This window comes from Otolemur garnettii, unplaced genomic scaffold (assembly GCF_000181295.1).
Source record: "Otolemur garnettii isolate 467f Iridium unplaced genomic scaffold, OtoGar3 scaffold00011, whole genome shotgun sequence".
Classification (NCBI taxonomy): domain Eukaryota; kingdom Metazoa; phylum Chordata; class Mammalia; order Primates; family Galagidae; genus Otolemur; species Otolemur garnettii.
Window position 1 is genome coordinate 34,024,543 of NW_003852406.1, and position 26,484 is coordinate 34,051,026.

General features: G+C 39.0%; 1 protein-coding gene across 1 annotated transcript in view; it reads right to left on the minus strand.

Annotated features, from left to right (window-relative positions):
- The window catches only part of EFL1 (elongation factor like GTPase 1), a 138,060-nt gene that overhangs the window by 25,318 nt on the left and 86,258 nt on the right, over positions 1-26,484 (minus strand). The window contains exons 16-17 of the mRNA XM_003784590.3: positions 7,174-7,305; positions 3,101-3,248 (exon numbers count right to left, since the gene is read on the minus strand). Coding sequence (XP_003784638.1) covers positions 3,101-3,248; positions 7,174-7,305 — 280 coding nt within the window. The remainder of the gene's footprint in view (positions 1-3,100; positions 3,249-7,173; positions 7,306-26,484) is intronic.

Genomic DNA, 26,484 nt, shown 5'->3' on the forward strand with positions numbered 1-26,484 from the left:
CGTCATTGTTGTTTGGCGGGTCCGGGCTGGGGATTCGAACCTGCTACCTTAGGTGTATGTGGCTGGCGCCTTAGCTGGTTGAGCTATAGGCGCCGAGCCCTATTTTTAGTTTTTTATTCTTCTTTGCAACACTGCACAAGACCACCAGTACAATGTTAAATAAAACTGACAAATAGTGGGTACCTTTGTCTTATTCCTTATTGCAAAAAGAAAACTTGCAAAAATTTTACCAGTTTAAGTGTGTGTTTCCTATAATTATTTGAAGGTGCTCTATCAGTTTAAAGTTTTCTTTTATTCTTATCTTGCTAAGAGTTTTTGATCAAGCATGGATGTTGAGTTTTATCAAGTGCTTTCCCTTTGTCCATTGAGATGATCTCTTTTTTTCTGTTAACCTGGTAAATTTACATCGATTGAAATTTTTAATGTTGCTCTGACTTTGAATTCCTTTGACAGTTATAAAAGTATCAAGTTTTCTACTTCTTTTTGAGTTAGATTTTTTCTAGGAATTTGTCCATTTCCTTTAAAATTTATTGGCATGAACTGTTCACAACACCCCCTTATGCTTCTTGGTCCAGGCTAAGCTATCTAGTACCTGATTCATCAAGGCACTCTGAACGCCTACAACCAAGTACTTGAGGATGCAAACGACCTTTTATCAACATCACCTGCCTCAGCTTTCTGAGCGTTCCAAAACAGCACTTAACTTGTCACTCATCAAACACAGCCTGAAGACTGTCCACCATCCTCTCCCTTCCATACTCGGTCTAGCTGACTTCCCTGCTGACTATCCACATGTATGGAACAGAAAGATTCTTCCGTACTTGGGCTTTAGATATCTTTGTTTGAGGGGAAAGGGAGGAGGTTAGGAAAATTTTTAGGAAAAGTAGATAAGGAAAACTTCAGAATTTGTAAGATGTCCTGTTGAAGCAGTATATACTTTCCAAAGGATGTGTTATTGCTCTTATTATCCTCATTTGACATAAGTCTAAATTATTCTCAGTTACTGCAATATGGGTATTTTCTAGAAAGGTTTACAAAGAGGGGTTTCTAGAATGAAACCATGTTTCTAGGAAACTAATTTCTCTTATTATCAAGCACATTTTTTTTTCTCCTGAGATTAAAAAGCATCTGCAATGAAAACCATGAGATGAAAATGGAAAAAGATTAAACAAAGATGAAAACATGTAACTATATTAAAATCAGTTTTAGGAAGTAAAATCAGGAAGGGAAAAGTATTACTTGGAATATAATTCTAAGTACCAAAATACATGATTTTTAAATAAAAATTAATGGCCTGAGAAATGTAAAGTCACTTAATGTGTACTTTAATTTGGTAGTGAGGAGAGTAAAAAGGAAGAAAGTAATTTTGCTCAAAGATATAAACAACAAAAATAATATTCAAATGTTTTTAAAGAAACCCTCTGATAATTAAGTTATTATTTAAAAAATGCTATGCCTTATGATTGCCCACTTAACATTATTCTCTAACCAACATTAGAGCCTTCAGAAAATTCCAAGAAAATGGTGACAGAAGTGAAAGAGATGAAGATCTACCTTCTAATTTTATATTAATTATGGGTCAAAGAAAAAACCCAAACCCTGCAACACGTGTTTAAACTGAAGAAAAGACACTACCAAGCCTGTAGGAGCTTCTCTGAGCCCCGTGGAAGGTGCTGCAGGGGTCTCCCTGCTCTGCTAGTAGCAGCAGTGGTTACGGTGTGGCCACCAGCACCACCACCAATCTCACTGATGGTGAAAGAAAAATTACATTGAAATAGAGTCTTAAAATAACAAGTTGTGAGGACTAAGTGAGATAAACAGTGCTGAATGCAGTGACTGTTATGTAACACTGAACATATCATTGTCTTGATCATTTGTAATTACTATTTAAGTTATGATTATTACTATAGTCCCAGAAATTTAAAAAATAAAGAGGTCTCTTACAGGGCAATTTGCCATTTTTTTCACTAGAGACCATGGAAATGTATATAAACGATGAGCACTTTTATGTTTTCCAGATTGGTGTTATTTTTTAAAAAATGATAATATGCAAAGTTGAGGAAAGTCTAGGAAAGAAGCCACTTTCAGGCTTGGCACCCATAACTCAGTGAGTAGGGCACGGGCCACATATACCGAGACTGGCAGGTTTGAAAGCCTGGCCTGAGCCTGCTAAACAATGACAACAGCAACCAAAAAAATAGCTGGGTGTTGTGGCGGGCGCTTGTAGTCCCAGTTATTTGGGAGGCTGAGGCAAGAGAATCACTTACTCCCAGGAGTTTGAGGTTGTCTGTGAGCTGTGACACCAAGGCACCTTACCAAGGGGACATAGTTAGACTCTGTCTCAAAAAAAAGGGCACTTTCAAATACTTATTGCCAGTTATAATATAAATTGAAATAGCCTTTCTTGAGGAAAATATAGATCAACCCCCCCTAAACATATGCAGACTTTCTGAGCCACCAATAGGTTTATCATAACCAAATACTCAGCGCATTGTATACAGATATCAATGCACATTTGAATAGGTACAGAACAGTGTAGATTTATAAAACTAAATGTAACAGTGGTTGTTTCTGCATGGTACTGAATGATTCTTTTTATTTTCTATTTTCCTAATTGCTGCAATAAAAACATATTACCTTTGGAACAAAGAGGAATAACATTATTTCAAATAGTGATTCAGGATGCTCAGTTTATGACACATATCACTTTCACAGAGAAATATAAAGACTTCAGAAGATTTACCCTTTAGGAGAACACATCAATAAGAAAAAAATCTGAGCATACAATTACAAAACAAGATTTGATTTGTTGCCCTGATACAATGTCTGTGTGTTTGTGTATATGCTTAAAGTAAAACATAATACATACAATATCTTATGACTTAAGCTAAAAAAGCAAATTATTCAAGTGTGAATAGTGAAGGCCATTTTTCAGTTACTAAAAACTAAATGTACGATCCAATAACAGTTCATGTCTGAGTTGAGGGCATTTCATTTTTCTCCAAAAACAAACCATAGTAAGTTAAACTGGTGTAGTAAACACTAAATGCCCATCCATGTTGGAGCTACTATTTCTCTATCACTAACATTTTCAGCTAACCTTTCTTTTAAGTCATCCAGGCATCGCTGAAGGTGTACTTCCCCTGCTGTGACTAAAACGTGCTCCCCCGTTTCCTGAATTAAAATCTGGACACAAGGATCAGCTTGGTTTAACAGCTTCATTCCTTTTACGAGTTGAGGCATTTCACCTAGGTTAACAAAAGGAAATACTGATTAGATACGATATACCCGGGCTACCACAGTCTAGAGACAATGGCCATGGCCACTGAAAGAAAAATTACATTGAAATAGAGTCTTAAAATAACAAGTTATTTTTCTTCCAGATAATGCTGTGATATCAAGAAAATTACCTTCTAGTATTTTATTTGTTTTAGATTGAAAACATGAGATACTCAGAAGCTTATCAAGACTCCCAAAGCTGATCTGCAGACACTGTTTAAATACTCAGAACATACATATAAATCACCATCATTGTGAATTCACTCAAATCTTTTTACAAATGTACACATTATATACGTAAAAAGGTAATAGAACACTTCCTCAAACCGTACCCATAAAATCAACAATAAGCAAAAGAAGCATTTAATATGGTATTCAAGAAAGCGTACCATAGCCTTATATTAAAAATAACTATTTGTGAAATTGCTGACACCATGGTGGGGTCTGGAGAACCCTCACGTGCTGTTTCACACAGTGACATGACAGCGCCTCAGCACTGCACGCTGTGTGCGCTTTTGCTTATAGGCCTGATTTTTCCCTGTAGCTCCTGGGAGCTAAGGGTAGGGATGGGAATTGTGATCTACATCTCGGGGTTAACTGCTTTTTCACCCTTTTCTACATCCGCAACTGCTCCTCAAGGGAGGCCAGAGGAACTCTGTGGTGGCTGCTTTAGAAAAAACCTATGCTTTGAAAGCATTTGTATACAATCTTGTTTCAATTCTACATTTGAAAAGACTTAAGTGCCAAACAAACAAAACCACTGAAAGTTTCTGCAGTGCAGTGATTTTCAACAAGCTTTACAAAAGTAAATTAATTGTAGGCAGGTAGAAAACAGAACTCTGGTACTTATTTTTTGGAATAAAGTTCTTTTAATAACAACTAATACTTTATAGAACTAACAATGTGTCAGATAAGCACTTTCCATATGTAAACACATTAACAATTAGGCACATACCGCTACTCATTTTACACACAAGGAAGCAGTAGAGGAGCTAAGGAATTTGTGCTCAAGGCCACAGAGTAACTAAGTGGCACAAGCTGGTGTGGCCGATGAGCAGCGACCCTGGAGCCAACACTCCATTGGTGACGTCAGCACTCTCATGGGTCTGAGGGTCACAGCCATACTTGTGGGAGGGAAGACAGGAAGTGGGATTTCATTTTGCCCAGGGTTGACAGAGGTACCTTCATTTTTTTCAGCATAACTATAATTTTCCTTTGCCTAATTAAGTGGATTTACAGTTATTATCCAGTGTTAACTAAACCTTCACAGAATTTGAAAACTGGCTTAAAAGGATTCCTGCACAGAGGCCATGGACAGTACTTATTCTGTCAGTTCTCCAACAGCCAAATTACAAAGTTAAAAACACCACAATGAGATCCTAACGAATACTTAAAATACACACATGTGTATGTATACCTATATTTACATCTGTCTGTCTGTTCAAGGAAAAAGTAACAGTTAACAATAAGAAAAAATAAATTTTACCGGCGCCCCTAGCTCAGTGAGTAGAGCACTGGCCACATACACTGAGACTAGCAGGTTGGAATTCTGCCCAGGCCAGCTAAACAATGACAATGGCAACAAAAAAATAGTTGGGCATTGTGGCAGGTGTCTGTAGTCCCAATTACTGGGAAGGCTGAGGCAAGAGAATGGCTTAAACACAAGAGTTTGAGGTTGCTGTGAGCTGTGATGCTATGGCACTATATGGAGGGTGAAATGAGACTCTGTCTAAAAAAGAAAGAAATTAGAAACAACACTTTTTTTTTTAAGACGGAGCCTCAAGCTATCCCCCTGGGTAGAGTGCTGTGGCATCACGCTCACAGCAACCTCCAACTCCTGGGCTCAAGCGAGTCTCCTGCCTCCGCCTCCCAAGTAGCTGGGACTACAGGCGCCCGCCACAATGTCCGGCCAGTTTTTGGTTGCAGCCATCACTGTTGTTTGGCGGGCCCGGGCTGGGAATTCGAACCCGCTACCTTAGGTGTATGTGGCTGGCGCCTTAGCCACTTGAGCCACAGGCGCCGAGCCAGAAACAACACTTTGAAATTAGATGTTTGAAAATGTTGCCACTGATGGTCATTTTTTGCCAAAACCAACATAAACATTTCATGTGTAATGTGTAAAACCACTTATAATCTGGAAGGTGATTTTCCTGTTTTAAAGATATTCCAAACAGATAGTCAATAAAGATATAAAAAAAAAAATCAACACCTTATAAATGGTATAAGAAAAACTGCCATCAGGAAAAACAGATATTCACCATCTGTATTTCATCAAAACCTTTGTACAATTTGATAAATGGGACTCTAAAATGGATACTGATTTAGTAAAGGCAACCAATGACTCATTTCTTCCATTTGGACTATGTAACCTTTGTGAATAACTTTTCCAGAGGTAACAGACATTAAAATCAAGTGTCATAATAAAGGAACCTAGAAGCAGACCTTTGAATAGCTGTATCATAAAGTGTTCAGGCAAGATTTTTAAAAACACCAAAGCATTACTGGGATAGGCAGCCTCCAAGATGACCCAGCCTCCTGACAGTCACACTCCTGCGCAGTCCCCTCCAACAGTGTGATTCAGGGCTAGCTGGTCTGACCAATAGAATGCTGTGGAAGTGATGACTTGTGATTTCCAAGGCTAGATCATAAAAGGCAATTGCTTCTTCTTAGTGGTATGGATACTGCTAGCTGAAGCTGATCACCAGGTAAGCTGAGGGAGCTCCAGCAACCACATAGAAGGGCCCTGCAGAAAGGAACCCAGGCACCCACCTAGAACCAACCTGTGAGCCCACATGAGTGGACCACCTTGGAAGTACAGTTAAACCTTCAGATGGCTACAGCCCCAGATGACGTTCTGCCTACTGTTATATGAAAGCCCCAAGTTGAACCCTTCCCAATTCCATCCCGAAGAAACCATGAAGTGTTAATTTTTTTTTAATTACAGACAAGGTCTTGCTGTGGTGCCAAAGCTGGTTGCAAACTCCTGGGTTCAAGTGGTCCTCCTGCATTGCCCTCCCACATAGCTGGGAAAAAGGGTGCATGCCACCATGCCTGGCTCAAAAAAATAAAAAAATTATTAAGTCAGGCATAGTAGCTCATGCCTATAATCTTAGTACTCTGGTAGGCTGAGGCAGAGGATCACTTGATGTCAGAAGTTCAAGACCAGACTGAGCAAGAATGAGACCCTGTCATACATGGGTACACGAGGAATGAGGTGGTTATATACTTCAAAGGAAACTATCATTTTACACATTTGTTCTTTGTTTCCCTTAAAGCACGGTCTGGAGACTCATCACTGATTACCACTAAGCACTGGGATAGCAATGTCATGAGGATAAGGGATAAACAATAGTAATGGGAAGCAAAATACCAGAGTTAAAAAGGACCAACCAGGCAAAGAGTATACGCCAAAGACTAAGGAGTCATTATTATATAGTTAGTCATGTGTAGATGTCATGTAGCTGTAGAAAAGGGACAGGAAGTGGTTTCTAAAACAGACCGAAAAGTTCAGATAATCTAGCAAACCCAGAAGGAAGAGGCAGATGATGGATTTTGAATCAAGGAGCTTGGGATAAGAGTCTAATTAAGAAGCAGTCACATAAAATATCAGCTTTGCTGAGATACAGCCCTCTGCCAGGGTCCGGGGGGATGCAGAGATGACCTTATCTCTGCTGGCAAGAAGATGCACCCGCCCCGCACAGCAGGACAAGTAGCCACACCATGTTCCTAAGCAGGTTAGATGCCCTTTGGAGAACTACTTCTATACCTCAACAAAAACTCACTGCATACCGCTGAAACAAATCATAAGGAATCAATTATCAATACATGCATGCATTTAAAAAATACAATGAACATCATTTAAAGTCCATCACTTTAAAAACAAGACCATCTTACTGGGGTGTTTCGGTTCAACAGCAACTCTCACAATAGGAGTGGCTTCGAAGTTGAGAGGTATGAATGGCGGGCAGGATGGCAGGCTGCACAGTGTTGCAGATTTCAGCACAAAGTCTTGAAGGCCTCCTATTCCTGCAGGGAGGAAAAGATACAAAGGGTCAATAAAGGATGATAAATTCTGAATTTTCGTTAGAAAAAAATAACAACAATAACTTAGTATATGTTTTCCAGAGCCAATGTTTTCAAAACGTTGTAAGGAATGAGGAAGACCTGCATTGCATTTCTTTTATGGATCTAGATATTATCTGTTTGTTGTCAAAAATACAGAAATTCTGCTTTTTGTTTTCCAGATACACAAATCCTTTTATATCAGAATAGACTAATGCATGCCTACTTCAACCATAGAAATCAACATTTCCTGATACCTTTATCCAAAAACACTGATGATTTCTAATATTTCTATTACTTACAACACTTCGTTGGTTTTTAAAAATATATTAATTTGATGAAGATGAGTCTCTAATGAGATAATCTCTTTTGCCAAATCCACACAAATTTACACATACGGGTAAAGGGAATTTAGAGACTTAAAATGGGATGCTATGCAGTATGTGACTCTAAGGCACCCTCCATGTACCGCAATTTTAGGAGAGACTCCTAGCTACTATCCCCCCGCCCCCATATGCTTCAATTTCCTAGCTGATGGTTGCATGAGACTCTAAATCAGGGGTCCTCAAACTTTTTAAACAGGGGGCCAGTTCACTGTCCCTCAGACAATTGGAGGGCTGGACTGCAGGCCCCGGGACAAGTCAGCTGCTAAGCAAGATAGGCAGAGGTGGCAAAAACACCCGGCAGGCCGGATAAATGTCCTCGGGCTGCATGTGGCCTTTGGGCAGTAGTTTGAGGACGCTGGCTCCAAAGGTTGCATATTTGTTTTTGAGCAGACAGGAAAGAGAAAATGTCTTAGAGAGAGAGGCGAAGTGGCATACTGAAGCTCAAGCTCAAACTTGGAGTATGAACAGACATCTCAGAACAAACTAATAAACACGTATGAGGGCCATTTCTGTGTTTTGGAGCTGAAGTGAGGACTGACGAGGATGTGCTTTAGGGAAAGATGACACGAGGAGGGGCAGAGGGATTTAATCAGTATCTGCTACTGCCTCTTGGGCTCAGTAATAGCTAAGGAAAGGAAACAAAGAAAACCACTTTGCTGCCTTCAGCTGACAAACTGATATAAAAGTAGAGGGCAGTATAACGCCACCCAGTCACAAATCCAGCCTGCTGGAGGGAAACCCCAGGAGGCTTCCAGCATACAAACGCAGAGGGCAGTGGAGGTTTTGTGCTGTCTGACTACAGCGTAGAAATCCCCTCCAACGCTCCATCTACGCATCCAGAACTCATGATCTCACTAAACTAACGTACAGTTCCGCCTGTACAAAAAAAAAATCTTCCTCGTATTATGCTAAAAGCTACCTTCCCACCATCTCCACACATTGCTCTTAGTTCAGTTCTCCAGAGATTCATAGAAAACATGCTTCCTCCACTTTCCCCAAGCCTTTGGATTCTGAAGCTATCTGTCAGATTCTTTAATCCTGTTTTGTCTCATACTATCTGTTAACTGCGCAGCTTGGGACATGATTTCCAGATCTTTTGTGTTCATGGGACCCTCTTTAAACTGAAGAGGCATTTCCAGGTGTTAAATTCCCCTGTGCCTCAGCATACTTCCTTGGTCAAAGTCTGAATTTCTTGTCATCATACCCTTTGGCCCAGCAGACAGAGGTCTATACCTGGCTACAGGCTCTTGTTTCTGTCTCCCACTGGTACCGTGATGTAACATCTGAGTCTGCCCAAGTTTCCACCAAGTCTCCTAGAAATAACATCTTCTGTGAGGCCAGGGGTTTAGGAAAACCTCATAGTAAATATTCCCTTTCAGACCTCATCCATCCTGCTTCTGACCTCTGACCAGTACACATTTCCTTCCTGCATACACAGCACATGGTTTTAATGAAAGGATAAATGCCAGTCTTTCCTCCATGTCACCAGGGAAGCAGGCTGCAGATGGTCAGTGTATTCTGAACACTGTCTCTTTGAACTTCAGGTTTACATTTTGCTATTCTAATTACCACACTTATTCTTGCTATTTAGATGTGCCCAGATTGGTTAACATGATTACAGTTCTCCAAAAATGAAAAAAGAAAAAGTCAATACTACAATATTCCTAGTCAAAATTAGGAATTTATGAAAAAGTCAATGTTCCAAAGATACTAAAAATTCCATTACTTGTACTCAATGACAACATTTTACTTATTTTTATTTTTTTTTTTTATTTTTTGAGACAGAGCCTCAAGCTGTCCCCCTGGGTAGAGTGCCGTGGCATTACAGCTCACAGCAACCTCCAACTCCTGGGCTCAAGCGAGTCTCCTGCCTCCGCCTCCCAAGTAGCTGGGACCACAGGCGCCCGCCACAACGCCCGGCCATTTTTTGGTTGCAGCCGTCATTGTTGTTTGGCGGGTCCGGGCTGGGGATTCCAACCCGTCACCTTAGGTGTACGTGGCTGGGGCCTTAGCCGGTTGAGCTATAGGCGCCGAGCCAACAACATTTTACTTATTTTTAAATATAATTTCAAAATGTAGGAAAGGGATCATTAAGGTTGTTATCTTGGTGAATCATAATAAACAGATTTAAAAATCACTCTAAGAATTTCTTGATATGTTATTAGACAATTAAGTATACAACTTGATACGCAAAACACAGTTTGAAACAACCTTTCTCTAAGAAAAAGCAAGCATAATCTTGAATATCCATAATCACACTATTCTAATATTGCCATTATTTTCATTTTATATATTTCCATTTTTTCTTTTTTATTGGGACCCACAATTTACACTATTATAATGTCCATATTACTTTTTATCCTCTTTTCTAAATCATGTGATTTTTCACTTTGGTCACTATAGTCAAAATTATAACTATTAAGGGAAATAATTCCTTCACACAAACTACATCTGCTAAAGCATTTTTTAGCTGGAGCTGGGTGATGAGAGACATATTCCCTCTGAGGAATAATTTCTGGGATAGGAGAAATGATAGTTTAGGACTGAAAAAAAAAATCCAAAATTAGTGTGGCATTGAGTTGTTTTTAGTCACTGTTTTCAAATATTAAGTAAGGATTAAAGAGGATAAAAGTTTTTTTTTTTTTTAACGTTTATCAACAAAGTGCATGAGATGGGCAGCACTTGCGGCTCAGAAGAGTAGGGCGCCGGCCCCATATATTGGAGGTGGTGGGTTCAAACCCAGCCCTGGCCAAAAAAAAAAAAAAAAAAAGAGCAAAGTGCATGAGATTTAAAAGAAACAAAAGGAGAAAAAACTGTAAGAAGAATAGGAGCTAAAGCAATTTACTAGACACTAAGAATTCTAGCTTATTTTTATGTAAACACCACTAACTTTTGTCTGATTGAGGATAAATGATTCAAGTCCTTTCGGATCCTTGTTTTTCCCCATATAAACAGTAAAATTAGATAAATTAGCAGGTATATTCCTTCTCACAGACTGGAATGACCGAGCATCCAAGTGAATGATGAATTTTGCAACGGCAGGCACAGAACCTAGCTAGGCTGTGTATACCATACTCCTCAACTTCCTTCAATCAGTAATCAGTATCTCGTAAACAATGTCAGGCCAATTTTTTTCTCCCTGGCTGTGCCTAATGTTTCGCTTTAAAGAGAATTCCAGAAACAATATTTGGGGGGGGGGGGCCTCCTATATCGTATAAAGCTAAAAACACTATGCGGGACTTGAGAGATGGACTGGCCTTCCATTGCAAACTCTTTTTCTGTTTCTAACAATTCCCTGTCCACAGGTTGATCCATCTAGGATGAGGTTATCCTGGCAGGCAGGGAGATGGTAAAACCATTAGTGTTTTCTGGGGATGAACCTGTTAGCTGTGTAGATAAAGAACAGCACTACTATCTTCAGGGAAATTTAGATTTGTAAAGTGCCCTTTCCTTGCTTATATAAAAACATTATGGAAATTAACAACAACAAAAAGTCTTTGTGGGAAACATGTTAATACTCTAATTAGAATATGGACTCTTAATTGCCAAAGTTTTATTTCAAATTGACTTTAACGTTACCCAACCCAAGAACTATCAACTTGTTCCCCTTAACCTGTTCTGGCTGAAATCAACAAATTCTTTTAAATCTTTGCAGTAAATGCAAGCTGTGCGTCGTGGACATTCACACAGTCTCAGCCCTCAGAGAATAACAAACATCACTTTGGAAGGGAGATGAGGATTTCTTTTTTAAGTAGAGGTTCTACAGGTAGTTGGAATCTAGAGAGCCCTGGGTTCATAAGATCACCTTCCGCTCTATCCCTCTGGATAACAAAGACAGCCACATTCTCTGCCTCTAATTTTATGACTGGTCCCACTTCTTGCATTGAAACTCACACTTTGCTCTCTTTGACTCACATACAAAGAGTATCAGGGAATCCTTATGCTTTATGACTCTTGTCATAAAGTAGATAGGCAGGTAGGTAGGGATATAAATAAAACATGGGCCTTTTCCAAGTCTGCTTGGCTGGTGTCTTCACAGTGGATCAGCATTGCTTAGTTAAGGTTTTCAGAAGTGGGTGGAGTCTGTCCTAGATGCTAAACAAGTCCATTCAATCAAATGCCCTTCAGTTTCCTGGTATTATGAAAGGCTCTAGGGAAAAATCTTGCAACAATGCATCACTGTCATAAGTTATTTTTTCTTCTCATAGGAACAGATGGAATTAATAATAGTTCTTAGGGAAGTTACTTCAAGATCTGTTGGCCCTTTACTCAAGAGAGAGACTATAATAAATGAAGAGAAAAAGTAACACCTGAAGAATCAAACCTTTTTTTAAGTGTTGTGTAGAATATTTGTCTGCATTAGAGAATAGGCAGAAACTTGCTCTTTTGTGTCCTGAATGAGGTAGAGAGGTATAACTGTGTCACTGTGAGGTCACTGTAAGATACAGAACAAAAGCATAAAACTGATCCCAAGCAAGGATTACAAGGGAGCCAGACTACCTCCATTCCTGCAGGAGCAGAATTATCTAATTAGAGTTTGACTCTCACTAAGAATTACACAGTTGGAGGGTCAACTGAAACAGGGGAAGAGATTCCATCCTGGGCTCAGAAGCAGAGTAGATACCTGAGAGCTGCCTATTACTGTAATCTCAAGTTGAATAAAAGGGCAGTAAGAAAAAAAGCACTTCTGCTTGTCTCTCGGTGTGTCATACTAGGACAAAGAATCTACACAGGCCAGCCCAAGAGAAAGGAGCGAGCACGTAATTAATTAAATTATTTAAAACAATGTTTTCTATTAGAACAGAAATAGATGTAAAGGGCTGGTAAGAAATAGTCATGTAATGGTAAGGAAAGGAACTCTAGGCCACAAAGCCCTGGAGTGTTCTGGGAATCTAAAGGACCTCTGAGCACCTGGGGCACTAAGTTCATGTTTAGACTTTGTTCTGAAGGCGGAGGACATAGAAGGATGTAGAGAAATTAGGACAGAGATAATGCTTCCAATCTTGGTGGTTTGCTGAGAATTGGGAAAAAGGGAAAAGGAAAAAACAGGAATAAAATCCAAATTTCTGGCTTGAACAACTAAACAGACCAATACTAGTTCCAAGCACTTCTCTGCTCTTCTGCAATTTCTGTCCTTGCAGTTTAAAATCTAGTGAGGGACAAAGGCAGATACATAGGTAATCATAGTATAATGTAACAAATGTTATAATAAAGTACACATTTTGTTTATGTGAAGAGAGAGTCTGAAAGGTTATAGGCTTCCTGTGAAACTAACATACTGGATCATGGAGATGGCCAAGCAGAGGGTATAGGAGGTGCTGAGGTGCAGAAGATGCTGCCTGAGGAGGTCCAGGTGAGAAGCCAGTCATCGATGACAGCTGCAGTGTGAAGCCTGATGCATGAATGAAAAGACATTTCTAGCCCATTCACTCCTACTTCTCTGGAATCTTGCAAATGCTATCAATTCTTTTCTTTAACCAACACATATTTTTGTTACATTCAATCTGGAATCTAAGGGACTGGAATTGAATAATGCTCCAACTTCAGGCAATAAACAGAAGTTGTGGCAATGGGAGTTAATATAATCATAGTAGCAGTAGTTTTATTAATAGATTTTTCATCAAATTTATAATTTCTTTTGATGTATGATATGAATTTTATATTTAATTTTTCATATATACTATTAACTAGTTAACTATAAGGAAAGAAGGAATAACTTCTTTATGAGGTACAAATTTATATTCAGAATTAGATCCACATATAAGCTTTGTATCCTGTCCCACTGACCTAAGTTTATATTTTGTACAGCAACACATGACTTTAACTCATGCTCCTATAAGACGTGCTTCATTCCAACTCAAAATGATTTAAATAAATGGAGGAAACATACAAAGTTCAGCAAGTAAGAAGCAGAAAATGCTTAGTGTTAGAACAATGTTACAAATCTGTTTTAAGACCAAGAAAGAAAAGAGATATGCCTTTCTACAGCCAGGAAATCATGACCAGATTTCGCCTACCTTTAAACTATAAATATTTCCAACTAAAAACAGCAAAAAAAGTCACTCCTGGATGAAATGGCAACTTCAGCCACACACACACAAAAGATCCTGCTTGAAATGATCAAAGAAACAGAAAACTAAGGAAAACCTGAATAAGTAGGTGAAACTAGAGAAGGGCGCCTCAAAATGTGAGCTATTTCTGTTGCTGTGGATCAGATAAAGGAAAATATTAAGGGTCAGCTCATAACTTCCTTCTTGAGAAAGCAGAACAACTGCTGGGGAAAATGAATAGACAGTGTAGTAATGGTGGTCTGTTAGACAAGAGATCAATGGGAAAGAGTGAAGATCCCAGAAACGGCCCAGCGCACATGTGGAAATGTCAAAATCATGAAGGGACAACAGTGGTAGACAGAAGGGCCTACTTTGCAAGTAACAAAGAAATTAGCTAACAAAATCCGAAAAATAATATAACTGCATCTCTATCGTATAACATCTAAAAAATATAATTTGATATGGATCAAAGACCTAAATGTGAGACATAAAAACTGAAAACACAAATCATAAGAAGATACCTAAGACTGCAGACTCATAAATCTCACTACATTAAAAAAAAGACTTTATAACAAAAGATATCATAAACAAAAATAAAAGCTACAGAACAGGAGATGTTTTTAATGTCTAAAAGAGACAAAGTATTTTAAGTACATGTAAAGAATAAGTACAAGTCAATTAAAAGACAGGCAACCTAACAGAAATATAGGCAAAGAAAATGGGCAGCTTCCATTAAAAGAAAAGGAAGCTCCACATACCCAAAAAACATACAAAAAAGAATCTCAATTTTATTGATAGTGAAGTAAATGCAAATTAAAATAAGACACTATTCCATACCAATACAACTGGTGTAAGTCTGAAGAACACATGTGCTAGCAAATATGTGCAGAAAATGTAGGTCTTATGCACTGCAGATGAGGGCAAAAATTGTTGCAATGATGTGGGATAATAATTCTGCAATGTTCAGCAAAGTATGCCCAGACTGTGCTATTCACCAATTTGATTTCTAGTTGTACATCCCAGACTGATGTTGAAAACAGGCACAACAGTGTACCAACCGTACACCACAAGCAGCAGTACAACTCCTTCCTAGGGGTTCTAGTAATTGGTGGAGGCGTTTCTAGGTGGGGCCTACTATTGGAATTTAGTGAGCAGAGGCCACTAACCTCTTGCAATGTGTGAAAAAGTATGGACAAAAAATTACCCTGTTAGTATAGCTTTTGAATATTCTGCTAGACAAACTTGTTAATAATAAATCTGAACTTAAATCTAATTCTATTATAATAATAATAACGTTTTTTTTAGTTTAATATATACTAAATTTTCAGGAACAGAATTATATATAAATCAAAGGAAAAATGAATTTGTTCTGAAAATGAGCTGTTCACATTTTACCAAAAGCCACTCATGGCATCTGAGTCATCAATACGCTACATCTTTATCAAACTACATCTGTGACTGTCACAGAAACACAGTGACTGCAAGTATCTGACTTAATTATGATGTCTCACATAATCAAACTGGAACACTAACATACCAAAATACACTTTATTTTAATGTAAATCACTTCCCTTTCATTTATCCTTTTTTTTTTTTAAAACAGTCTCACTTTCTTGCCCGTGGGTAGAATACCCTGGCATCACAGCTCATAGCAACCTCAAACTCCTGGGGTCAAGTGATCCTCTTCCTCAGCCTCCCAAGTAGCTGGGACTATAGGTGCTTGCCACAATGCCTGGCTATTTTTGGAGATGGGGTCTTGCTCTTGCTTGGGCTTGTCTAGAACTCCTGAGCTCAACTGATCCACCTGCCCTGGCCTCTCAGATTGCCAGGTTTACAGGTGTGAGTCACTGCGCTGGCCCTTATTTATCCTTTATATTAAAGCTTTATACTGATGTTTTTGAAATTATGTAGGCAGGTATATTATTTTATCTCTGAATTTCATTTCTAGGTATTAACAGTGATATTAAAATATTTGTTACAGAAAAGGTTTGGGTATGAGAGAGTTAAGAGTTACTGTCTTAGAGAAACTCATTCACATGCACAAGTAAGAGTGTTCACTATACTCTTGTCTGTAGTAGCAAAAAATCAAAAGCACCCTTAAATATCTATCAATAGAAGACTGGAAAAATAAATTATAATAAATTCATATAGTAAACTCAATATATAAAAAATCTGGACAAGATGAAACAGTATAATGAAAGCATGTTGTACAAGGTTGTGGACAATCTGGTACTATTATATAATATGCAAAGTTTAAAAAATAAAAAATACTTTGCTTACATATACTGAAATTCCAAATAAGTTTTAAAGCATTGGAAGAAGAAATTACATAGCAACTTTAAAAAAGTGATAATTGTTGGGGAAGGTGGAGTCAGCAGTGACATAACATGGGAGGGATACAAAGCTTAAATTACATGGCAAACATTTCATTTGGTATGAAAAGAGTTCATACATTAGGGAAAAATGTTAAAATTAAATCTGAATGGTAGGTGCATGAATGTTCATTATATTATTCACTGTGTGAAATATGTAAAAATTTCTAAATGTTAATGATTGCTGCACAATAATAGGCTCATAAGTGATTTTTACCTTTTTTTTTTGGCCGGGGCTGGGTTTGAACCCACCACCTCTGGCATATGGGGCCAGCGCCCTACCCCTTTGAGCCACAAGGCCTCCCTTTTTAAATTTTTTTGTAATTGCAAATGTTCTGCAATTAACTTGTGTTCATAAACAGTATGTTTCATCTTTTAAAATGTGTATACTTTAAAATTATAACATTAAATATATACCTCAATATATAAGAAAATATTTATATATGCATAGAAAAAAAAAGCAAGAGAATATATTCTATAATGTTAATAGTGGCTATACCTGGGTAGTAGGATTACAGATTATTTTCTTCTTTACTTTTTTTTTAAGAGACAGGGTCTCACTCTGTCACCCAGGTTCCAGTGCAGTGGCACAACCATAGTTCCCTACAGCCTCAAACTCGTGGGCTTAAGTAATCCTCCTACTTCAACTTCTGCAAGTAGCTGGGACTATGTGTCACCACACCCATCTAATTTCTTTTCTTTTTTTTTAAAGAGATGGGGTCTTGCTATGTTGCTTAGACTGGTCTTGAATTCTTGGGCTCAAGCGATTTTCCCACCTCAGCCTCCCAAGTTGCTAGCTCTATCATTTTCATGTTTTTTTTTTCCCCTATATTTAAGCAAATGGTCTCAGCAAAAATACTATTTTTATGATGATAAAAAAAGTTTGAAAAATAGCCAGAGAATAAAAAAACCCAAAAAACAAAAAACAGACTTTTTGTTGCTTATGTGTCTTGAATGCTTACATTGTCTGAATTGCTACAGAGCAATAAACCTGTAAATACACTGTAAATGGATTACATTTGCATTAATCAGTTTATAACCTAGAAATTGAATCTGGTCTCACCTCTGGATTGCCAGACTTCATTGGATTTCACATGCCTGCTATTCACAGAGGGACTCTTGGATCCCTATCTGATAGGGAGTTGGAATGTTTCCTGAGGTTAATCGAGGTGCTATGCTGAGAGTAAGGACTCTCACAGCCTTCAGGCTAAGAAGGGCGAGCTGAACTTCAGTCTCAGCAACAGGCCCTAACCTTCACCTCTGCTCACAGGCCACCTCAGAATCAGATGTGAACCTGCATCACCTGGTCCCTCCCTCTGTCCTTGAGCACTCGGAATGACTGCTTCTCCAATGGTTAACATTCCCCACAGAGTCAATTTAGGAATTGTGGAATTTGGGAGGCCCTGTAGAATCAATATAATCTAATGGATCACGGTTTGTTTGAAGACAAGCTTAAAACAGTTGCTGAATAAATATTCCAAATGATCTGTGATTTTTGGATTTATTTTACGGAGCACCTACCGACAACCTACATTTACAGATCTGAGTTCTGCACCATGAGGGAGGAAGACAGGAAGAAGACAGATGTCCCACATGTGACTTTCTCACAGTTTCACACTGGAAGCATTGCTTAAACTCAGTCACATTATTGCTGACAACTTATTCCAATTTCTGAGCCTTGAATCTTGAATTTCTGAGACCACTGCCATGTGCCTGTATCTACGACATAGATAGGCTCACTTGATACTAGGACCTACTGAAGAAATTTAATCCCTAAAAGATAAAAGTAACAGTATTAGAATGTTAAGTAATTTTTAAGCAAATATAGGCCATTTAAATTTAAGCCAATACCCTTTCCAGTGCACATACTATGTCCCTGTGAGAGGCAGCAACTTTCAAAGCAGTTTTGTTATTGCAGACTGAAAATAACTGAAGATGGTGCCCCACATGGATACAGCCATTCTTATTTGTTGTCCTCTTGTGAACCAAGAGGCTCAAATTTAAAAACAAGGTCATAGTTTCCCACAACTGAGAACACCTTAAATACTTGACAACAAAGGAATGGTCAACAAAACCCTATGTAGCTACTAACACTTCAAAACTGAGTTTTGAAGATGGCTTAGAAATAAACTAGAATATAAAATTCAATGTAAATAGGACTATATAAATAAAAACAGAAACATAACTAAATGCAAATTATAGAACTGCTGGCTTTAAGAGTATAAGTGACCTTTTCAAAATAAAAAATGTTACATTTTGTATACCATGAAAAGTTACTAGATGCAAGCACTAGAAACTTTTAAATTCTTTTTAAGAGCTAATGTTGTTGGAGTTGACTGAATTAAACTATGTAAACTCATAAGTGGCAGAGGTAACACTGCAATGATGGGCATCTAATAGTTGTTCTAAGTCAAGTGGGAATTCATACTGGAAAAAAACTTTCGATCTTGACTCTACATCACACCTGTTATTAAAAAATGTCAGAAGGATTGTAGATCTAAATCTTATAAATAAAATAAAAAAGCTTAGATAACAGTAACACAGAACATCTCTATAACTTTAGAGTAAGAAAAAATTTCTTTCTTTTTTTTTTTGAGACAGAGCCTCAAGCTGTCCAGCCACCTCCAACTCCTGGGCTCAAGCGAGTCTCCTGCCTCTGCCTCCCAAGTAGCTGGGGCCACAGGCGCCCACCACAACACCCAGCTATTTTTTGGTTGCAGCCGTCATTGTTGTTTGGTGGGTCCGGGGGGATTCGAACCTGCCACCTTAGGTGTACGTGGCTGGCGCCTTAGCCGGTTGAGCTATAGGCGCCAAGCCAGAAAAAATTTCTTAAATAGGACACAAAAAGCACTAATAATTAAAAGAAAAAGAAAAATACTAGATTATATTAAGAACTTCTGTTTATCAAAAGACACCATTAGAAAGCAGAAAGGAGTTGGGCCCGTAATTCTAACACTTTGGAAGGCCAAGGCAAAAGGATGGCTTGAACTCAGGAATTCCAGACTAACCTGGGCAATACTGAGACCCACCTCTATAAAAAATGTATGTATTTTTAAATTAGCCAGGCATGGTGGTACATGCCTATAGTCCCAACTATTCTGTAGGCTGAGGCAGGAGGGTCACTTGAGCCCAGGAGTTTGAGATTGTGATGGGGTATGGTGACACCACTGTACTCCGTACCAGGCAACAGAGGGTGACCCTGTCTTAAAAAAAAAAAAGAAAGGGCGGCGCCTGTGGCTCAAAAGGGTAAGGCACTGGCCCCATATGCCGGAGGTGGCAGGTTCAAACCCAGCCCCAGTTGACCAAAAACTGCCAAAAAGAAAAAAAAAAAAAGACAAAGAAAATGAAAAAGCAGAAAGGTAACTTACAAGTAGGAGAAAATATCTGTAATACATATACCCAATCAGGGATTTTTATGTAGAACATATTAAACAATGTCTATGAATCAATCCAAAATAAGGCAGAGAATCTAAAAGAAAAGTGGGTGAAGACTTAACAGGTATTTACAAATGAGTAAAAATCAATGGTCAATACATAAGTAAAAAGGAGCTTAACCTCACTAATCACCATGGAAACTAGCATAAGATACTGCCCCATATACACAAGAATGGCTCAAATGAAAACAAGTGCTGGCAAAGCTCTAGAACAACTGGAACTTTCAGATACTCCTGATGGAAGCATAAATTAATACACTGACTAAGCCTGAATATATGTCTACTCTATGACCCAGCCATTTCCCCTCCAACAGAAATGGTACATACATTCACCAAAAGACATGTACATGCATATAAGAGTATCCAAAGCAACATAACTCCTAACAGCCAATACTGGAAATTACTTAAACATCCAGCAACAAAAGAGTGGGTAAATAAATTGTAGAAGTCACAAAATGCACAATGACAATGAACAAATCACAACTATGTGCAAAGACATGCATGAATCTCACAAACAGAATAGAGTACACACAAGAGTACTTCCTATGTGATTCAATTTATATAAAGCTTAAAACTGGGTAAATCTAATTTACAATATTGAAGCCAGGAGAGTTGCCCCCCTCAGAGGCGAGGGGGCGGAAGTAGCAGTAGACAGGAGGAGCCTGGCTTCTGGGATGTTGGTCAGGTCCTGTTTCTGGGTCTGGATGCTAGTTACCCTGTCTTGTGTTCACTTTATGAAAATTCATCAAGCTGTGCATTAAGATTTGCATTCTTTTCTATATGCATGTTAGGCATCAAAAAAAGTTTACTTAAAAATTTATCTGATAAAAATTACATGGGTAGTTTAAGTGATTCTGAGTCTCTTATAGATGACAATAACTGCAACTAATCAAGATAAACCCTTTCAGAGCCTTTGAAAAAGAACTGGCAGCTAAGGACTGGGCACATGGTTCATCTCTGTGCCTTTTCCTCCACACCCTCCAATGAGTGATGGGATGTCTTGCATTGCAAAGTCTTTCTACTGATAGTCCTGGGCATGTCCGGCCTCAACCAAATCAGGTCCTTATCCAGCTAAGTGCAGTCAGCCTCCTCCTGGCTGCAGGCTGCTGTCCACCCCCCAGTTCCCGGCACTCTCAATTTCATATGAAATTTGGTCTTCTTAAAGACCCAGAAGAAGATGCCAAATATGTTTGGAAAACTATTTTTTGGTTCTGGTCTGCTTCATTTGGGGGGAAAATAAAACAATCCTCAACACACACCACATACTTTTACTGCTGGCTTTGTTTGAGTAATATGTTAATTGTATTAACACATTACTCAAAAACTTTCCAAGTGTCAAACCTTCCACTCTTACCACCTACCACTGCTGAAATCTAACCAACAATACAATAAAATAATCTTAGCTCCTATCACGGGAAATGTTTCTTTGGCTCTGGTAAAAGGGGGGAAAAGGGGCTATAAAAGTAGCTCAACAACGTAACGGAAAAGCCCTTTCAAGCTGTTAATCCCCACAATGTGGAACATGATGGTGAGTCTCAGGCCGTGGGAAAAGCCTTTAAGGAGATGCGGAAGCAGCTAGGTTACCATTTAAGTAAACAAAATCACCTTGAAAATGTGCTGTTTTAGTTAATTCCAAGGGACTTCTTTGAAGCTTTGCAAGCAAGTTTTATAGTTTGCTTATAAAACAGTATTGTCCCTGACTGACTTAAAGACAGAATGACAAAATGTAAACTCCAGTAAGTGCTCAGATCTCATCTACTTTACTGATGAGGAATCTGTGGGTTACGTGGGGAAAGGCTGATTCCAGATCAAGTCTGGAGACGGCCAGTGTCCCTGACTCCAAGATGAGGGCTTTTTCCTCTTGGCCATGTCTCCCCAGTGCTTACCAGGTAAGAAGGCCAAGAAATCGTCATCGTATTTCCAATCCTTTTCAAAATCACTAAAACCTCATTTACATCCTTCCCTCCACTGAAGGGAAAGCAAAACTGCCAAATCTGGGTGATAAGGAAAGGAGGAGGAACTGGTGGGGACAGAGACAATGGGTCGCCGTCACCCTTTCTCCCACAGAGCTGGTTAGTGCCCCGGAACAGGGGGCGGTAGGGTGGAAGGGTGAAGCAGTAATTCCTAAATTCCCCAGTGTCTATGCCTAGAATCCTCTTTACAGAAGGGCCAAAGTTCTGGGCAAATAAATACTTTGAGCCTTGTCTACGAATATCTTCATAAAGTTGAAAATGGTTTAAAGTTAACATCAACTGGAATCCTGAAAGAACAAATGAGGGACAAAGTGGCTTGACAGTGTTAAGTATGATCAGGCAAGGAAACCGGGAGAGAGCATTAACTACATTCTAGCCTGGTTCCCACACTGACGGCACTCAGGGTCTCGGGGGCTGCTCTCACACCATCTGGCTGTGCTATCTTCTTCTCTAATCTCATAATTCTTCTCCATCCCCACCCCCACCCCCACTCCCTATGGCTTTACTATCTCCCTACACAATCACCAGAACAGCTATGCTTTGCATCTAGTAGGCCCTCCATAGATATTTGTTGAAATAATGAAGTCTGTTTGTGCTAAATGTTATGCTTCATTAAAATGAAGCAGTAACTGATTAAACTGGCCAAAAAGAAAAAAGACCACCACCATACAATACATTGATGATCATGGAAACACTGTTGAAACAGGAAAAAAATGACCAGGGTAACAGAGTATTCATCAAAAAGGGATTGGCTGTAAAAAATTGCTGTATATCCGTAAAATTTATTCAGCCATGGGAAAGAATATGATAAATCTGAATATGATAACAAATTCTAAGATCTAGTATTAATAAAATACTCCAAGACATATTTTGATTTTTAAAAAAAGAATAAAACATTAATAATGAGATCTCATTCACCCCCACCTTTAACATAAGGAGATACACTTGGTACTGTATTTTGCCATATATATTGTGCATTTTGCCCAGATTTTGGAGGGAAAAATAAGGATCCACATTATATGTGGGTAGTACAGCTCCCGGGGCTGTCAAATCTTCCGCCTATGTCTTCCAGGCACATGGGGTTCCCATCTAGGAGGCTCTGGAATCTGGGGGAAGTGGGCCAGAGTGGGTCCACTGAGTGCCACAATCAGGGGAGAGGGCAATGGTGGGGCTGGAGAGCTGGGACATGGCCTTTCAAGGCAAGGGCCACCCAGCCACATGGAAGGAACTGGGAGCCCCCCAGAGGCCTCAGGGACCTGCCTAGCTGCTCACAGTCCATGTAGCCTCAGAAGCTCCTGACCCACAACCATGAAGGCTAACCATGAAGGTAGCCATCTCAGCTGTGGCCCCTGATGTGGTGGGGATTCCAGGAGAGAGGGAAGGGGGGGCCATCACAGAGTGGGCAGCTGTGGGAGGACAGTGTTGTCTGCATGTTTAGCAGGGGAATATTAGCCCTCCCTAGATGTGTCTCTCCTTGCCAAGAGCCAGCCACTTTCTTGAGAGGAATTTCCTAAAATTTTTGTGCAGTATACATACACTGTGAAACATGGTAAGTCTTGATATACTTGGTAAGAAGATACACATGGTACGTGTGTGTGTGTGTATATGATTGTCTAAACTAATCAATCATCAAGAATACCAGCTAAGTTCTTAAAAAGTAGGTCCTTCCTAAAGAATATGGAATGGATAAAATAATACTCCATGTTTCTTTAAGCTCTAAATATCTGGTGTCTTATGATTCTATCAGCAAGTTTCCCTTTTGTTCATATAGGTACACTCTATAAAAACTCAATTTAACTGACTGTGGTGAAATAATCTCCAGATGACCAATAAGATTTAAGTTAATTTGTATTTCTGCATTTTGTATATAAGTCTAGGAAAACCATTTTCAAAGCTTCTGAAGATTATTTAAGACAACTTTTACTGTGACTATACCTTAACATGTAAAAGAAAAGAAAAATATCAGTTATCTGATATATATCAGCTTTATTATCCTCAGCGACAACAGACAAAAGTACAGTTATCAGGTAAATACAGAGTTCTAGAAGTGGAAGGAACTTGGTAGTTTATTTGTTTTAAAATAACTTGCCTATAATGTGGAATCGCACAATATCCTCCAGAGAAGATGGTAACAACAGCATATTTCTCTGATGAAGAGCATGAATTCTAATTTACAGATTTATATATACATTACTTGTTCCTTATAAACATTTCGTGCACAAGTTCTCTGGCAGCACAATGAATGTGACATTGCCTCCAGCTCTCAGGTTCTTTCTGGCTTTCCTGTGTTATGTTCAAATCACTTTCCTTATGATGACACCACTTAACATTTAAGTGATGTTAATGTTAAGTACTTAACATTCCTGTTGTCCTAAGCCCCCTCTCCAACTTCTAATGCCCTCTATGTTCTTAGTCTAAATTTTAACAGATTATTGCATTCAGGTCATAAACTCTATTGCCACACAGGTGTATTTCTAGGCAGCTATTTGGGTGAAAAACATCTTCAGTTTGCTGTTGATAGAAAGTTTGTTATGAGCTAAAAGTCTGAGGTAGCTGCTAACTCAATCTTCGGTTTTCTTTCATGAAACATGGGGACTAATTCATAAAGTTATAGGTTCCCTTCAGTGGTCACCCATATCTGAAGTATTACTGTGTTAGAAAGGACAAGTTTGGCAAAAGAGAATGTCAAACTGCCTATAATTCATAATTAATGGGTATAAAGGACCCAGAGCCAAAATGTGGCATCAAGGCAGGGGTACTCATCAGAGCAACTGGTCAGTGAAGGCACCAGCATATGAACAAGTGGGAGGAAAAAGGGGGCATCCAACTTTATGGCAAGGTTGGAGTTACTCCGGCACAAGGCATTTTCAGAGGGGAAGGGTAGAAAGACAACAGGAGATCTGCAGGCGTGAAAAAGGTCAGCAAGCAGGGATGGAAACTTGGAGGTGACAGCTTACTTAATACCAAGGTTTGGTGAGAAAGATGGCAAAACTGACCAACGGCCTGTCCAGAGAATTGTACCACAGAAGCCCTTTGGCTATACACAGACATTTGCAGTAGGAAGTATCAACTGCACAAATGTGGAGAGAAACAGAAGTTGATGATCCTATTTTGCCCTTATTATAAACTTTGTGTTCTTTAGTACTCATACAAAGCAGTGTGTATTTCAGGGTACATCTGCCCAATCTCCAAGCACATGAGATAAAAGTAAACTTGGCAGTGACATCTGTTTTATAGAGGGCAGCTCTCTCAGATACTCCTTTTGGCTGTTAATCTCCTTATTTTTGGGAAGATATCTGCCTCTTCATGAGGTGTTGTCACAAACCACTCTGGGCACCTTTCATTAGTAAAGTGACTGCCCCTTTGTCCCTGCTTTTCTGAATCTGTCCCACTACTGCTCCACAGCCAGCAGCAAAGGCCAGCTGAGAACAGGGTTGGTGGTAATTAGCACCACCCCTCAATCTGCTAGGAGTTAGAAGGAATGTGATGACAACACAAGTTACAAGGATGGTCTGGCAAAGTGCATTCCGCAGCTATGAGGCGCTGGATGTTCAGCCATGTTGAATATTATTACTAGGTTTATAACAGACCCTTGTGTTCTCTGTTTGCAAACAGAGTTAGCTCCCTAATTTCTTAGGAAGTGACTGAAGCCAGCATTAAAACAAAACCAAGCACAGGATTCCCTATAAAGTGCAAAGTGTTGGGAAGTTGGCCCAGAAGAATAATCCCAGGTCATAAGTCCAAGAACAGAATCATAGAGCAGTGTGTATTATAAATGGAGGGCTCACCTTTCAAGGGTGGCTGGAGCTGGTCATGCCTTGTCCCCATGGTTTGGTGTACTTTCCATGGGGCAATGTAACTATGGGACCTCAGAGGTAAGGAAGGATATGAAGGAGGGTAGAGTAGAGCAGTGGCTAAGAAAAGTGACCTATTCTTTCTAGCTATCATCATCATCAGGAGTTAATAATTATTTCATCACCTTTGATATCATTACGAAGTCATAATTATCATTATAAATATCTTACACAGGCCCAGCTGCTATATTACTGTATAAAAGATCTTCAGTTAAGATATATAGGATTCCAAACAGTAAATAACCAGGAAACAGCAGAAGTGTAAGTGGAAGGGAAGCTCAAACCACAGCTGTTCACACATTCACAAAAACCTCAGAAAGTGATTTATTTAGGAGCATTAATTAGCTTTAAAAAATTATACTAATGATGGAAAAGACAAAACTCCCAAAGAGGTTTGCTTGTACACTTTAAGCTCAGTTTCACAGTGGAAGTGGAGGTCAATTACCACAGTGAGGGTAAGTCCTCCTACCCTCAAAGTCACCCTTTACTTTAAATCAGGGTCCACTTACACCCTCCTAGTAGGGCCAACTAAACCCACGTTCCAAAGTGAGATGACTACCTAAACAAGCACAGACATACGCTCGGCACTGCTTTCTCATGCATGCCAACATTCTATGTTCTTGTTATTTTGGAATTTCCCCCCCTCCCCCCCATTTGGGAAAAAATCTGGAAGCTAAGTAAGGAAGAAGATAAAAACTTCTAACTCCCAAACTCCTCACAATTTGATAGATAAAAGGTTATTGGAAAAAAATGGAGTAAAACAATCTATAGCAAAAATATGTATAATCATTAAAAAAAGAAGGAAATATAGAGTTTTCTTATCTGAGGACTGAAAGACAAGAATAATTTAAAGAGTGGAGTGAATATTAAGTCCACTGTCCAGCAAATGAATCAGGAGAACTTCATCCACCAGACTGTGTGAAGCAAACGATTTAGTGAAGGAACAAGAAATCTATTTTTAAATCCCCTGCCACAATGGATTTTGTCTCTTAGAGACAAAGCTAAATTTAAACTTTGTCTCCACAAATGAACCTACACTATATACTGCATCTTGCCCTCTCCCAGAAGACAAGC